At 39.9% G+C, this 15,754-nt stretch overlaps 3 protein-coding genes across 5 annotated transcripts; 1 reads left to right on the top strand and 2 right to left on the bottom strand.

The window, feature by feature from the left end:
- Positions 1-3,944: 3,944 nt before the first annotated feature.
- Positions 3,945-7,898, bottom strand: LOC103447759 (dirigent protein 25-like). The gene has a single exon (XM_070808657.1). The coding sequence runs from the start codon at positions 5,006-5,008 to the stop codon at positions 4,079-4,081; it is 930 nt and encodes a 309-aa protein (XP_070664758.1). The 5' UTR covers positions 5,009-7,898; the 3' UTR covers positions 3,945-4,078.
- Positions 5,809-7,892, bottom strand: LOC103447758 (pentatricopeptide repeat-containing protein At1g07740, mitochondrial). Its single transcript, XM_008386958.4, is given in 4 exon segments — positions 5,809-6,857; positions 6,860-7,061; positions 7,063-7,694; positions 7,697-7,892. Coding segments are annotated over 4 exon segments (1,161 nt in total). The 3' UTR covers positions 5,809-6,726.
- Positions 7,899-8,457: 559 nt separating the features above from the next.
- LOC103447757 (putative pentatricopeptide repeat-containing protein At1g12700, mitochondrial) lies at positions 8,458-12,869 on the top strand. Of its 3 annotated transcripts, XR_011572616.1 has the most exons (3): positions 8,458-10,524; positions 10,927-11,121; positions 11,391-12,869. XR_011572616.1 is itself a non-coding variant. In XM_029088444.2 (2 exons), exon 1 carries the CDS (start codon positions 8,688-8,690, stop codon positions 10,485-10,487), a length of 1,800 nt encoding a protein of 599 aa, XP_028944277.1. In that variant the 5' UTR covers positions 8,458-8,687; the 3' UTR covers positions 10,488-10,524; positions 10,927-12,869. The 3 variants fall into 3 exon arrangements, 1 of the variants encoding a protein (XP_028944277.1); XR_011572615.1 differs by having other exon boundaries at positions 8,458-11,121; XM_029088444.2 differs by having other exon boundaries at positions 10,927-12,869.
- The last annotated feature ends 2,885 nt before the right edge of the window (positions 12,870-15,754 follow it).

The raw sequence follows: 15,754 nt of genomic DNA, 5'->3' as shown, positions 1-15,754 counted from the left end.
CAGGGAAAAGAGTTTTGTAATGTCCATAGGTTGGAAGCAAGCAAAATTCCAATTCTATGTCAACAACCATAACTTGAATACTTGTTATTCTTTTGTTGTATCTTCCTTTTCCGGATGTTTCGTGACTTTAATTTTTTTGATTATGACATATATATCATATCATAGAATATGTCTCTTGTATAGAAATTTGGTATACCTGTCGGTGCAACTTTTTCTCGTCATCAGCATGAAATCTTTTCTTTTTCATATGTAAGAAGTGTTCGGACATTGGATTATCTTTGATCTAACAAAGGGTTCCAAATCCTCTCCTCTCTCATTTTCTTTTTCTTCCAATCCTCTTTTATTTGAACGCTCAAGAGTAAACCATGTCAACATCTTGTGTTGTCTTCTTTATAAAAAGACAAAGACAAAAAAAAAAGTGAAAAAGGAAGAGAGAAGATTTGAGGGGAGAGAATCCCACTTATCCCTTCACTAGCCGTCTAGCTTGAGGGATGGAGCAAATAACATTATTTGAGAGGTACCCTCAAACAGTTTTAGTTAGTATGAGAAATGATACAAATAACCTTATTTCGTTTCAACTAAGTGACACTATTGTAGGACCTACTTTGCATTGTATTTCAAATCTGAAATCACTCTGTCATTTTAGCATTTTTTTTTTAAATATCGTGTTAATTTATTATTTTGGATACGACTACGTGTGTTTTTTTTCTTTTTTCTTTTTTTTTTAAGTCTCAAATTTGTTTTCAAAATGATCTTTGTATAAATAATTAAAGAAATAGATGGTTTGAATAATTAAAATAACATCCGAAATAGGATCCATAAAATATCCTTATTTGAAAGACTCCTTGGTAAAATGAGACTGTGTATATAACTATATATATTGAAGGCTTATTTTTAGTTATGCCCCTTGAAACTTGATTTTAAGGGTGAAGTGTTGATTTAGTCCCTGAATTACAACATCAGTGAAAATTAGGTCCTTGAATTTATTTTTCAATAAAATAAGTCCCTAAATTCATTAAAAGTTGCTAATTTCATCCCTACTATTTATATTCAAAGCTATTTTATCCAATTTTTTGTCAACTTAAGTCACTAGACACAGTTTAGAGTGTAATATCGTCATTTTCTCCCCAAGAAGCCATTAACATTTCATATAGGTTGGCAATCAAACGTCTAATTTAGCCTCAAAAGTTAACTCCATACACTATTTCTTTATGAAAAATTATCAATCTACCATCCAATATGTATCATATGCAAGTAATGTGACTTAAATTGATGGAAAATTGGATATAGTAGTTTCGAATATAATATTATGGTTGTTATTGGTAGATTTTTATAATTGAATGACTGATTTTTTTGAAAAATAATTTAGAGACCTAATTTTCACTCCGATGACAATTCAGGGAAACAAAAAATAAAATTATTACCAAACTCCTGTAAGTTCAAAGAAAAGTGAGACGCGAAGAACATATATGATTACGTTAGGGATTTTTATGACTTTAGAGATTTTTATGATATCCAAGCAAATTAAAATTTGTTAGGTTCCTCTCTTTTTGAGACATGAAGCTATACTTTTGACTTGAAACTTTTACAAGTGTCTAGCAGTGACGAAGCCAGGACTACTCGAAATATTTGAAGAAGAAGGACCACCCGAAATGTTTGAATGAGGATTTAAACATTGTTTCTTATAGTATCATTTCATTATGTAACTGTAAAATGGAAAGAAAAAAAATTCTTAGACTCTTAATCCTAGAGTAGACTATACTAATATGCATAATAACTAATCCAACCAACAATTCAATTAATCAATACCAATAAGCATACAAATTATTCAATAAATAAATATTCAAGTCAACTAATCATATGAATATACATTATGTAATAATTCAATTAATTAATCAATAATCAAGAATTCAAATTTTAATTTTCATCCTAAAAATAATTTCATAATTTCCTACCAATAATTATAGAATCATATCAATAATCATATTAGTGCATCACCATATGATTCTATACCAATTAAACAAAATTCGTATTAAATAATTAATTGGGATTAGGATTATAAATTTAGGGATTAAAAATTAACCTAAAGAGTGGCTTTGAAGGCTGGAAGCAGGCGGCTGGAGAATGGCTGCTGGAGACGGCTGGCGTAGTAGCAAAAGGCCAAACGGTGGCCTGATGGGTGCTGACTGCTTGGATTTTTCTGCTGGGAATTGGGGGGCAGCGCTGCTGCTGCACCTTTTACTCCGATTGGAGATTGAAAAAGAGCACAGAGAGAGAGACTGAATGGAACGGGGGACACACTGTACCCCTATATATATATATATATATATATTTTTTTTTTCCCCCAACTTATACGAAATGGCGTCATTTCATTCTACTTTTTTCAAATTTTTTTACCAGACCAAAACGAAGTCGTTTTGAAAAAAAATTAAACGCAGCTCTGCTGCACGCAGAGCAGAACTAGACAGCACCGAAGGGGATGAAGAGCAGTAGCAGCAGGAGGGGAGGGGCTGGCCAGCGCTCCGGCCTTGTTTTTCCGGCGAGGGGAGTGGCGGCCGCCACTCCTCGCCCTCACGTGGCTTCGCCACTGGTGTCTAGTGTTTAAGTGGTACTTCACGTGTCATAAAATAAGTGGAGAGATACAAAAAAAATATAGGCCTTAATTGGATTAATAATCCATGTGTTAATAGGGTAATCTGAAGATAACCCACGTGGTAAAAGAATTAGGATCTAAATCTTTGTGGTAAAGTCTATTAGGGTTCAAGTCCAAAATTAAAAGTTTCGTCAACTTTGTCAATTGTTTGCACATAAGCCTCACATGTGAGGCTAAAAATATAAAATTAGCCTCACATGTAAGCCTCACGTGCTAACAATTAACGAAGAGTTCTGTTTTGGAATCATATGTGTGACTCAAGTGCTAACAATTAATAGAGAGTTGATAGAAATTTTAATTTTGAATCTAAATCCTAAAGGACTTTATCACAGGGGTTTAATCCTAATTTTTTTACCACATGGCCTATCTTCTGACTTAGTTTTGACGTATAAAAGCTTAAACCTGGAAAAATCTCTCAATTTGGACGTTTAAAAAACTTAAAACTTGGAACTAATTGCAACTCCATCCAACATCTTTAAACCTTACAATCTCATATAAAAACTTACGATTGCATTGCAATTTCATACATTCGTCAATTTTCTCGTCAGTATCTCTATTGTTCTTCCTACTTGGTATCGCAGGACTCACTCTATCACCTATCTGGACTACCCTATTGCAATGAAATTGAAAGTTTTATTGACATTGAAATGAAATCGAAAGTTTTGTATGAAATTGTCAGGTTTTAAAGATGTCATACAAAATTGCAATTCAACACAATTTTAAGAGGGTCAATTCGAGCATGAACTTCGGCTCAGCCCGACATGTAGCATTGGGTTGGCCGACCCAACCCAATCTTTTGTTGACGAAGGCTAAGACCAAGAGTTTAGAATCCAAGCCCGGCTCACAACCTTGCCCGTTTGAGCCCAATATGACCCAACCCCTTTAGCACGCCCGTGTTATATTTATATACAGTCTACACTTGCAAGTTGCATCTGCTTCGCTATTTTTGGTCAACCTTTTCACTAAATCAAATATTCACCATCATAAACACAAAAATGCCTTAAAACCTCCCACTTAATCCTCAACCACGCAGGACAAGTTTCACTTCTTTGCTTTTATTTGTTGATTGCCAACATCTTTCATATACAAGTTTTATCTTAAAAAACTTCGAATAACTTGACTAAAATTCCAGCCAAGGTAATATGCTAATCAGCCTTGAAGTGGAGAAAAACTTTGTAGGATACTGTTTCATGCGTATGACACTTCTCACAAAAACATAAGACCATTGTACTTTAGTCTCATGTAACCAACGTTAGTCCCATCCGATATAAGAGATACTTCAAGAGAGAAAAATACATCATTTTCATGTAAATAACCATCATTTTTGTAATTCAAATCACAATCGTTTTTGAACATGTATCTCTAGTGCAGAGATTTTAGCAAAACACATAATTAACAACATTTTAAATTACCTTAATTAGCACACTAGTAAGTGAGATACGTAGTAAACTCCAGCACAGTGTCAACTCCATCAGTGTTGGGCTGATTTGTTGCAGGAATAGTCTTAACAAGAGCATAACCCTTTGCATTGAGATACCTCCCAGTTCCTCCCATGACTGCAAGATGAGACTCTGACACCGCCACCCGATGCACACCGAAGAAGGTGAGGCTATCAGCATAACCACCACTCTGAAACATGGCTGTGAATGCAATGGTCTGGCTGCTCCCATCTTCAGAACTCGCCACGTAAAACCCTTGTGCCTTGCCGAGCAAGCCAGAACCAAGCTCATGCCCTTCAGTCAGCTCATCGTCGAAAACTGTTAGTGTCCCAAACATAAGCTTCTGAAGGGTGATTCCAGGAGGGAGCTGAGCCCCGTTAATGTACGGAAACCCATTCCCACCAATGATGTTGTTGTTACCATTGTTTTGGACCAAGTTGTTGCCAGTGTTTCCACCAAGGCCGGTGAAGAAGGGGACGTTGTTGTTGTTGATGATTCCATTGTTGTTGCTGTTTTGAGGAATGCCATTCCCAATTGGGATGTTTGCTCCATTGGGTTTGGCAAAAGGGATTTGACCGCTGACTGCCGGGTTGGCCACAATTCCAGTGACAGCTCTCGCTGAGGGGTTTGATCCTCCGATAATGTCATGCAAGAAGAAGGTTAGCGGATGGTAGGATGCTGTGTTGCCAACTGTGGCACTTGTAGCTGCAGCAGGGCCTGCTGGATTTGTAGCCACCAGAGGAGGTGGCACATTGGAAACAGGTATTTGTGTTTGAGTTGTATCAGGCTCTTCAGGGGCTGCAGGGCTTTCTTCATCGAGGATTCGAGCGCAAGTGGCGCAAGGAATGGCAAGGGCTAGAAAAAGTAGCCAGATTGTGAGCTTGAAGGGCAAGGGAACCGATTTCCGGGTTGCCATGAGATTGGAAGGAAAGGGAGAAAATCGAAGAACAGCTTATGATCTGGAGAGAAGGTTTTGTTTGACGGGTTGATGATGAATTAAGACAGAATTATTGGGTATATATACTATGTTAGTTTAAGAAGATTAAGTTTAAATCATAAGATGGAGTTGATAACATGGAGTAGGTAGACTTTGCATTTCTGGTACTGGTGTGTTGGTTAGAGCTTTAAAACACCTGAGCCTTGTGTTTTAGATGTGAATTTAATTAAAAAATTTGGATTTGTTTAGGAGTTAAGATGAACAACTCCTATTCTCTTTTCAATTTAATTCTAATTAAAATTATATTATTATTTATTATTATCTTTGGATCAATAATTACTTCTGAACACGAATTAGAAAGGCCATTACAGTTTTGATCCATTAACAGAGTAAAAAGTATAACCCTGGGGGTTAATATTATGCTCGTAGTGATCTCCATTTGGTCTGGTAATTTCATAAAAGTATTTCTAAGATACATGGCAGCTTTTTATTGCATATAAACCAGAGTTGTAAAAAACAAGCCTCGAGGCGTGCCTAGGCAACCTTCAGGGTGAGACGGTGAGGAAACACCTTTACCAGCAAGAGTAGGCTTAAACTCGCTTAGGCGTGGTCGAGACGCGTCAGAAGAGTTAGCAGGGGCTTTATTTTTTAAGGTTAGGGTTTCTCATGAAGAAATTTTTTATTTGGTGGTTGATTATTCTTCTATAATGTTTGATTTTGACTCTAACATTGATTATATGTATATAAATATATATATATAATTATATACATAATATACATTAATAATTATAAGTTATGTGAGGCTTTGCTCACGCCTTATATTTTCCACTGAAAATTAAATAGAGCTGGTGTCAACAAATAAAGGTTGTACCCAGTGCACAAGGCTCCCGCTTTACGCAGGGTCTGAAAGAGGTGAATGTCGGCTAGCCTTACCCCCAATTATGGAGAGGCTGCTCCCAAATCTCGAACCCGAGATCTACCGCTCATGGGCGAAGGCACTTGCCATCGCACCAAGTGCGACCTTTAGAGCTGGTGTCAACAAATAAAATAACATAAATGACAAAAACCTCTGTTTGCACCACAAGCATCATCAACTAGAGCATCCCCCAGAAACTTGACTTCCTATCGACGATTCGACTCTTGCGCAAAACTTCCGTCTCTTCCCTGAACCCTACAGTGGTCATAGATTAGCTCAGTTTACATGCCTACTTGACCTCGAACAAGCATAGTGAGCTTCCTGAGACATTGAGTTGGCAATAACAATCCATAGTATTGATGAATGTTTCGATTCATAAACTCCTCTTCTCCCTGAAGCCGCATGAGTGCACAATGCGCATAGCTTAGTTGTTTTACATGCAAACCTAACCACTGTTTTCTCACAAGTATGAAGTATCACAGAATAGAGCTTCAAGTGCCTAAGACCACAGAAAAAAAATCTCATCAGAAGCCCCCCATGACCCAAAATCCACCATTCCACTTGCTCTATGAGGGCCAAGCGGCAGTGTGACCCTCTTGTGGAAACAGCTACAGAAGTCATGACAAAATGCCGTGTGATCATCTCTTCCCTGATGACCATTAATGGGCAGAGCCTAGTTCAGTCGCAACATCACCTGCAACAATATCCTCACCACAAGCACCCACAACTAGAGCATCCCAAGCTTCCAAATGCTGTGTGATCATCTCTTCCCTGATAACTATTAATGTGCAGAGCCTAGATCAGTTGCAACGTCACCTGCAACAATATCCTCACCACAAGCACCCACAACTAGAGCTTCCCAAGCTTCCAAATGAAATTGCATATTTCTCTTTTCCATCTCCTCCAATACAAACAAGCATCATTGATCTGCCCACACTTTAATAGGCCCGTAACTAAACATTCAAATGTATCTAAACGAGGACAATGTCTACTAGCCAACATTGCAGTCAAAACCTTCAAACCTCCCTCAAAATCTTCAGTATGACAAAACCCATCAACCATCATCCTGTATGAAGCTGCATTCGGCTCACAGCCTCCAACTTGCATTTCAACCAAGGACTTTGTAAGCCTCTGTAGCCCTGCCTTCCTTGCACAGAAAGTTAATCAATATGTTATAAATGACAACATTTGGCTTAAACCGTCTCTTCTTCATCTCTTGAAGGAAAGACTTTGCCTCCTCAATCTTCCCTCTCTTTCCAAGATCAGTCATCAATACACCATAATTCACAAGCCGTGGTTTACATCCTCGATACTCCATATCAAACATCATCTTCTTCGCTTCATCATGCTGTCCAACCAAGCACAAACCTTCCATCAATAATGCATATGTCACCGCATTCGGGTATTTCCCTTTCTGTCTCATGTCCTCAAACAAACCACTAGCTTTCTCCAACTCACCCTTTCTACCAAAAAACCCTATAAGACTATTATACGTCACAACACTAGATTGCACTTTTTTGTCAAGCATTTCATCAAACACCTTGCATGCTTATTCCCACTCACCCTTCTGAAGCCAACCTTTGATCATTATATTATACGAAATCGAATTCGGACGAAAACCCAATTTAGAACACCTCGCAAATATCTCACCCGCATCGGAAAACCTACCACAATCAACAAGCACATTAAGGAGCTCATTGAAGCACTGCAACGTACGGACACAGTTAAAAGAAGGCATTTGATGAAAAAATCAACTGCTTTGTCTACCAAATCGGCTTTCCCATGATGTCGAATCAGAGCAATGAAAAGGGTATCTTTACAATGAATGTTTCGATCTTGGACGTGGCCGAGAACAGCGTAGACGGCGTCGAAATTCCGGCTGCGAGCGAGCTTTTAGAGAAGAGCAGAGTAAGAAGGCTTCTTCTGGGTCTTGAATTTCTTTGACATCGGAGACGAAAGGTATCGGCTTGCGGAGCTTGGTGGTGTCTCTGTGAAGTCGTTCGCGGCGGCGAGGGTTCGTGGTCTTGGGTTTGTTGGGGCGGAAAGTGTGATACGGCTGGTGATGGGATTGCAGGGGATTGCTGCAATGGCGGAAAAGGTTGATCGATTTGGCTCTTGAATGGGACATTGGACGCGGGAACAAGAAAGGAAAACAGATTGAAACTAAGAGCTCCCCGGCAACTTTACTAGGCTCAAATTGCTCTCCAATTTGTATTCGAATTTGTTTTGATGTAACTTTTTTTTTTTAAAAATCGTTAAATCTTTATTTTTTGTATTTTTATTAAAGATTAATTAAATAGTTTTTAAATTAAATGTTAATTAATTTACATAATGTGGCTGTTCAATTATGATAAACATGGTAAGAACAACATTATATGTGAAAAAACGATATTATGTATGGGGAGGAGGATGGATTAAGCTGCACAATGAGCTAATGATAATGTGATTCAAATTCTCTTACGATGATAATCGAATTTAAGATCTTTTATTTTATTTACAAGTGCATAAAAATACCAGTAAGTTGTAGTAAAATAAAAGAAAGGGCAAATTTGGAGAGGTGTGCAACCGTTCAGGTTCTTTTGTTGGGTGAATTTTATTTGATAAAATTGGTTGAGTGAACTTAAAATAAAAGAATTTAACTTTCCTTGTATCAAATGCAACGGGAAAAAGAAAAGCATAGTTTTGTCGGAACCCAGTTGAAGGTTGGCTGAAGACACTCATTCACTAACACAGACGCTGAAGATGGTGCTCAAGATGATGCGGTTTACTGCTTCTTCTTCTTGTTATGGAAGCAGACTCAGAGGTATGCCTTGTCCTCTTCAATCCTCTCTTGTTGCTGTCGCCAACGATTACTCAGCTACCTTTCACTCTCGGTCTGCGCAACCAGTCAAATGTACAAAAACCCAACAACGCCAGCTTGCCAAAGTCACTAATCTTGAAGATGCCTTCAATGTGTTCGACGAAATGCTTCAATGGCGTCCTCTGCCTTCCATTGTGCGTTTCACTCAAATATTGAGTCAAGTTGCGAAATTCAAACATTATTCGGCCGCGGTCTCGTTGAGTAACCAAATGGGTGCGTCCGGAATTGGTGCTGATGCTTTTACTCTAGCTATTGTCATTAATTGCTTTTGTCATCTAAACCAAATGGGGTTTGGTTTATCTGTCTTGGGAAAGTTCTTCAAGCTTGGTTTTGAACCAGATGCGGCCACCTTCAACACCCTAATCCATGGCTTTCTTCTTGAGGATAGAGTGGCTGAGGCTGCCGGACTTTTCAAGAAAATGATGGAGAGTGGTAATTGTAAGCCCAATGTGATTACTTTTGGCACGCTAGTAAAGGGCCTTTGCATGAAAGGTAACAACAATGCAGCTATTCAGTTGCTTAAGAAGATGGAAGAAGGAGGTTGCAGGCCTGACTTAGTTGTCTATAGCACAATCATCGACAGTCTTTGTAAGGATACACTACTTGTGGATGCATTGAACATCTTCTCAGAAATGGTAAGTAAGGGTATTGCCCCGAATGTCATTACCTATACCTCTTTGATTAATGGAGTTTGTAGATTAGGGGAGTGGAAAGAAGCTACGAGATTGTTGAGGGAAATGGTGAGTAAAAGTATCTTTCCAGATGCGCACACCTTCAGTGTATTCATTGATGCACTTTGTAAGGAAGGGATGATTGAGGAAGCAAACAACGTTTTTGAAATGATGATTCAAGGAGATATTGAACCTAATACGATTACATACAATTCAATAATGGATGGTTACTGTTTGCGAGGAGAAATGGGCAAGGCGAAAAAAGTTTTTGAACTATTGCTCAACAAGGGGTTCGTGGCTGATGCTTATAGTTATAACATATTAATTAATGGATATTGTAAGCGTAAAAGGATAGATGAGGCAATGGTGCTCTTTAAGGAAATGTCTTGTAAGGGACTCTCTCCAGATACCATTAGTTATAACACTCTTATTGATGGTTTTTGCAAAGTGGGGAGGATACAGGATGCACAAAACTTGTTCTATCAGATGAAAGCTTGTGGAGACCTTCCAAACCTTCGGACTTATGCTATTTTACTGGATGGCCTATGTAAAAACCAAAAACTTTCATTGGCAATGGAATATTTGAGAGAGCTGGAAGGCAAGAAGTTGGGTCTGGATATTGTGATTTACAATATTCTTGTTGAAGGTTTAAGCATAGCTGGAAAAATTGATTGTGCAAGGAATCTCTTTTGCAGTTTATCATCAAGAGGACTCCAACCGAATGTCTGGACATATAATATAATGATCAGTGGACTTTGTAATGAGGGGCTGATAAATGAAGCAGAAAAGTTGTTTAAAGAAATGGAAGAGAAAGGCTGTTCTCCAGATAACTGCACCTATAACACAATTATCCGGGGCTTTATCAGTAACAATGAGACATTTCGAGCGATGGGACTTATTCAACAAATGGTGGAGATGGGTTTTTCTGCAGATGCATCAACTGTGGAATTGATAGTTGATTTACAGTCTAAAGATGATGTACATCCTGCTTTGTTGACATTGATTGAATGATCGTGATGAAGTTGATTTGCATCTTTGAAATATGAAAGTGAGCCTTCTTACTAACACAATGAACCTAGAACCTGTTGCACCTTTGATAACTGTGGATGTATTATTATATATGATCTAGATTATTCATGTGGAAACATAATGTCTGTTTGATTGCGCCGCAAAGTTTAGCATTTTAGTATTTTCATATGCTTAGCTATAGTGCTTGGTAGAAACATTCTTATACATCATATTACGTGGAAACAATTGCATATGTTAGTAAGACTCTGGCATGTTTTTGCATCTGGGGAAGTTGAGGGCTGATTGGTTTGCAATTTTGGATGGAGACAGTTTTGGGACTTAGAATGTTGGTTGTCTACAGTAGCTATGTAAATTTATATTGGTTGCTGAAGCAATTAGTTGATTTATTTTACGAGTACAGCAATGTGAAATTACTTGGCAGAAAAAAAGAAAGCCAAGCATGTCAACAACAGGGGAAAGTTTGTAGCAAATTCCTATAAGTTTGTGGAGAGATTCAACAGCAAAACTCCCCTTTGTAGACCATGGATGTATTCTATAGGTTATTTATTAGTTTGTACGTGACCATGTTATGCCTGAAAGCTGACTTTTGAAGACAAATCAATCCCTTCAATGTTTTGTGAGTCTCTCTCTCTCTCTCTCTCTCTCTCTCTCCTCTCTCTCCCCTGATACATACATACATACATATATATATATATATTATAAAATGCTCTTCCAATTGTAAAATTATGCGGACATATATATATGTAATCTCTCTTCCGATTGTAAAATTATGCAGACATTGTAGCTGAAGAAATAACCAATCCCCTGCTTATTTTATTAAGCTCATGTTAGTGTTGGTACTTTTCAAACTTGGGGATCCTCTAATGTGATTTGAATTGGGGTCAGGTACTTTTGGATTAAGCTTCTGGTTCTTGTGGAGATGGAGGAATCTGCGACTCCTTGGTACTGATGATGTATTCCCCCTGCATGCCGCTAGAATGTGATCTGAACTTATGCTCAAGAGTGGAGGCGTTCCAACACATCGTTGGGCTCTAAACTCACCAGAACTGACGGCCTCTTGGATTGGGACGCCCCTATGGTTTCTGCAGAGTTACAGAGTTTGTTTTTCCAAGCAGCAATTGGCTTAGAGGACAGCTGGACAAGTTTTAGATGTATAGTGCTTGATATTGACTCTGGCAGACTCGACCCTCTTTACACCCTCATCTGTTGATCAGAGTTAGCAACAGAAACTCCCCCCACATTTATAGGGAGAACAAGTTCTCTGCAGATTAATTGGCCAACAGAGCTTCCGACTCGCCCTGCTGGTTATGGCTTACAGCCTGAGATTTCTCTTCTTTTTCTTCCATAACTATGCCTCGAGCCTCTTCGTTTGGAGGGCATTACACTGTCTGGTCGGAAGGGATTAATCATGTTCTGTCCAAGCCATCAAGCTGAATGAGGAGAAAGCCACCCCACCAAAGGCAGCAAATCATAAAGAAAACAATAATGGTAATGATCAATTGACCTTGCATATGGAAAACGGAAGATTTCTTGATTAGAATACAAATGAAAACACACATTACAGCACATTATTCATAATATTATGGTGAAAAACATCAGAGGTAATGGAAGTGGTGGATTGTACGGGTGGATAAGGTCTTCCCCCTCAAAGCACTGGACCCGACAAAAACATAAGGGGTAACAAAAGTGGTGGATTGTACGGGTGGATAAGGTCTTCCTCCTCAAAGCACTGGACCCGACAACCTGCCAATCAAAGCACTGGATCATAGCTACAAGTACCCCCGGTAGCATTTTCATGGTCAAGTTCACACCAGGGCACACCCTCCTCCCAGACCCAAAAGGAAGCAGTTGAAAATGTTGCCCTCTCACATCTACTGAATTCACCTGGTTGTCCGTACCTTGTTGTAGGAATCTTTCAGGCCAAAAGTCCAATGGACAGTCCCAGATCTTCGGGTCCCTTCCAACGGCCCAAACATTCACAAACAACATGGTATTTGTTGGGATGTCATACCCTCCAACCTTTTTTGTACAGTTTTTCTTGTGACCAGAGACGCTGGTGGGTGTAGCCTAAATGTTTCTTTTATGATGGCTTGGAGGTATGGAAGATTTGGCACGTCCGGTTCTCCGACGAGTCGCTTATTCCCGATGACTCGATAGATCTCCTCCCTCGCTTTCTCGAGCAGCATTGGGTGATTGATGAGCTCTGCCAACGCCCATTCTAGTGCAATTGCATTTGTGTCTGTTCCGGCCGTGAATAAATCCTGAAAAATAAATGTATATATTGGATAGGGGTTCAACAACATCAAAGGCAAATATGAAGACTCATATGTGCAATTTGACTTCTAATGTATGTTAGTCACAAAATTTTGTACCTTATTATTCAATACAACAACAACAACAACAACAACAACAAAGCCTTTTCCCACTAAGTGGGGTCGGCTATATGAATCCTAGAACGCCATTGCGCTCGGTTTTGTGTCATGCCCTCCGTTAGATCCAAGTACTCTAAGTCTTTTCTTAGAGTCTCTTCCAAAGTTTTCCTAGGTCTTCCTCTACCCCTTCGGCCCTGAACCTCTGTCCCGTAGTCACATCTTCGAACCGGAGCGTCAGTCGGCCTTCTTTGCAAATGTCCAAATCACCAGAGCCGATTTTCTCTCATCTTTCCTACAATTTCGGCTACTCCTACTTTACCTCGGATATCCTCATTCCCAATCTTATCCTTTCTCGTGTGCCCACACATCCCACGAAGCATCCTCATCTCCGCTACACCCATTTTGTGTACGTGTTGATGCTTCACCACCCAACATTCTCTGCCATACAACATCGCTGGCCTTATTGCCGTCCTATAAAATTTTCCCTTGAGCTTCAGTGGCCTACGACGGTCACACAACACGCCGGATGCACTCTTTCCATCCAGCTCGTATTCTATGGTTGAGATCTCCATCTAATTCTCCGTTCTCTTGCAAGATAGATCCTAGGTAACGAAAACGGTCGCTTTTTGTGATCTTCGCTAGATTGCTCCGGTCATTAGTGTGGATAAGTATATAAATGGATAGAGATAGGAAAGCAAACACAAGATGTACGTGGTTCACCCAGATTGGCTACGCCCACGGAATAGAAGAGTTCTCATTAATTGTGAAGGGTTTACACAAGTACATAGGTTCAAGCTCTCCTTTAGTGAGTACGAGTGAATGATTTAGTACAAATGACATTAGGAAATATTGTGGGATAATGATCTCGTAATCACGAAACTTCTAAGTATCGGAGTGTGGTGTCGTCTTGACTTGCCTTATCTGTCTCATAGGTAGATGTGGCATCTTCTCTGGAAGTACTCTTCCTCCATCCAGGGGTGGTATCTTTAACTGGTGGAGATGCACAAGGTAATGTATCAATTTCACTTGAAGCTTACTTGTAGTTTCAGGCTTGGTCAAGCGCGATACAAACCATGTAGTAGGAGTCCCCCAAGTCGCCGAGCTAGGGGGTCTGCTGAAAGAGGTGACAGACAAGGTAAGCAATCAGAGCTCCGACTGATTGTTCACCTTCTCCCCATCTTGCAGCAGCATGAAGGATAAAGAGAAGAAAAATGAGAAGAGATGATATGAGATACTTTTGCTTTTGAAGAAGTAACTTTCCACAGGCTTATTCTTGAACTGAGCTGGAGGGTTTTCTGGTTTCCTCCAGAGTATAAGGCCGACTGAAAAATTTGAGGGTCAAAACAAGTCCATCAAATCTAGAGTACGTTCCACCCTGCTGATATGGGATACTTTTGCTTTTGACAGAGTAATGGATGTATCGGCACGTGTGCTGTTACGCTTGTCTCCACATGCTTCCTTGTATCCTTCGCACTTGCCCTATCTGTTCCTCAAGCAGATGCGGAATCTTCCCTGGAAACATAAGATGATGAAGATGAGTACTCGAGAGCAATGCCAGGTAAGTAATCAGGTAAGGGGTTCCAGGCAGTCAGTTCCTGGCTGGAAGCTTGATTCCAAGTACTGACTGATTGCTCTCTTTCTCCTTGTCTTGCAGGTAAAAACAAGGCCAAAAGAAAAAACAGGGAAAAAGCATGATATGGGATACTCTTGCTTTTAACCCTGATGATATGAGATATTCTTGCTCTAGTATAGCTTGTTTGCAGAGGTATTATCGGGGGGAAAGAAAGCTGAATATTTCGAAAGGCTTTGTTGGGAGTGCCCTCTCAGATATGATGAAGGGTTGAGCATTTTTGCAGGTCTGCCTGTCCGTTGGGGATGGAGGTCGACATATATAGGAGTCTCCCTAACAACAAGTAGTAATGCTATTCCTTTACCCTGCTTGGTCATAGCACGGTAGTGGGAGCTGCCAGTTTCACATGTTTTAACTCTGTCAGAGCACTTTGAAAAAGTGGTCTGTGGTATCTGGCTCTCGAGATTCGGAGAACGATGCCTCTTCGATTTTTGAGAAAGCAATCATGCTGGGGGTCTGACTCTCGAGATTCGGAGAGCAGTGTCTCTTCGATTTTTGAGGAAGTAATCATGTTGGGAGTCTGGCTCACGAGATTCGGAAGGCGGTGCCTCTTCGATTTTGGAGCAAGCAATCTTGTTGGGAGTGTTGTCTCGAATGTGAGTAAAGGTTGGACATGTTTGCTAGTCTACCTTGCCACGAAGCACAAAGGTTGACACACAGGGACTTTCCAATTATCCAGCAATGGTACTGTTCCTTTACCCTCTCTTCGATTTTGAGAAAGTAGTCATGTTGGGAGTCTGGCTCTCGAGATTCGGAAGACGGTGCCTCTTCGATTTTGGAGCAAGCAATCTTGTTGGGACTGTTTTCTCGAATGTGAGTAAAGGTTGGGCATGTTTGCTAGTCTACCTTGCCACGAAGCACAGAGGTTGACACACAGGGACTTTCCAATTATCCAGCAGTGGTACTGTTCCTTTACCCTTGTGGGTAATAATATGGTAGCTAGACCTTCAAAATTTATGTGTCTAAACTTTGTTAGTGCTGTTTCTTTGCTATTCTTTTACCTTTCTTGGTCAGAGCGATGTAGTGGGAGCTGCAAGCTTCACGTGCTCAACTTTGGCAGAGAACTTTGGCAAAGTGATCTGTGGTACCCATGAGTTATTGTTGCGTGTGGGAAGTGGGTGATTGAACAGTAAGATTCATGTGCTTTCTACTTCACCAGAAGTCTTCGACAAAATGCCCATAATTTCTGCAAAGCTGAGTGTGCGTGTGACAGGTGCTGACAAGGCTAGAAAAGTAGGTGCCTCTTC

Source organism: Malus domestica, chromosome 11, assembly GCF_042453785.1.
Source record: "Malus domestica chromosome 11, GDT2T_hap1".
NCBI classification, from domain to species: Eukaryota; Viridiplantae; Streptophyta; class Magnoliopsida; order Rosales; family Rosaceae; genus Malus; species Malus domestica.
This window is presented reverse-complemented; position numbering and strand designations above follow the sequence as displayed.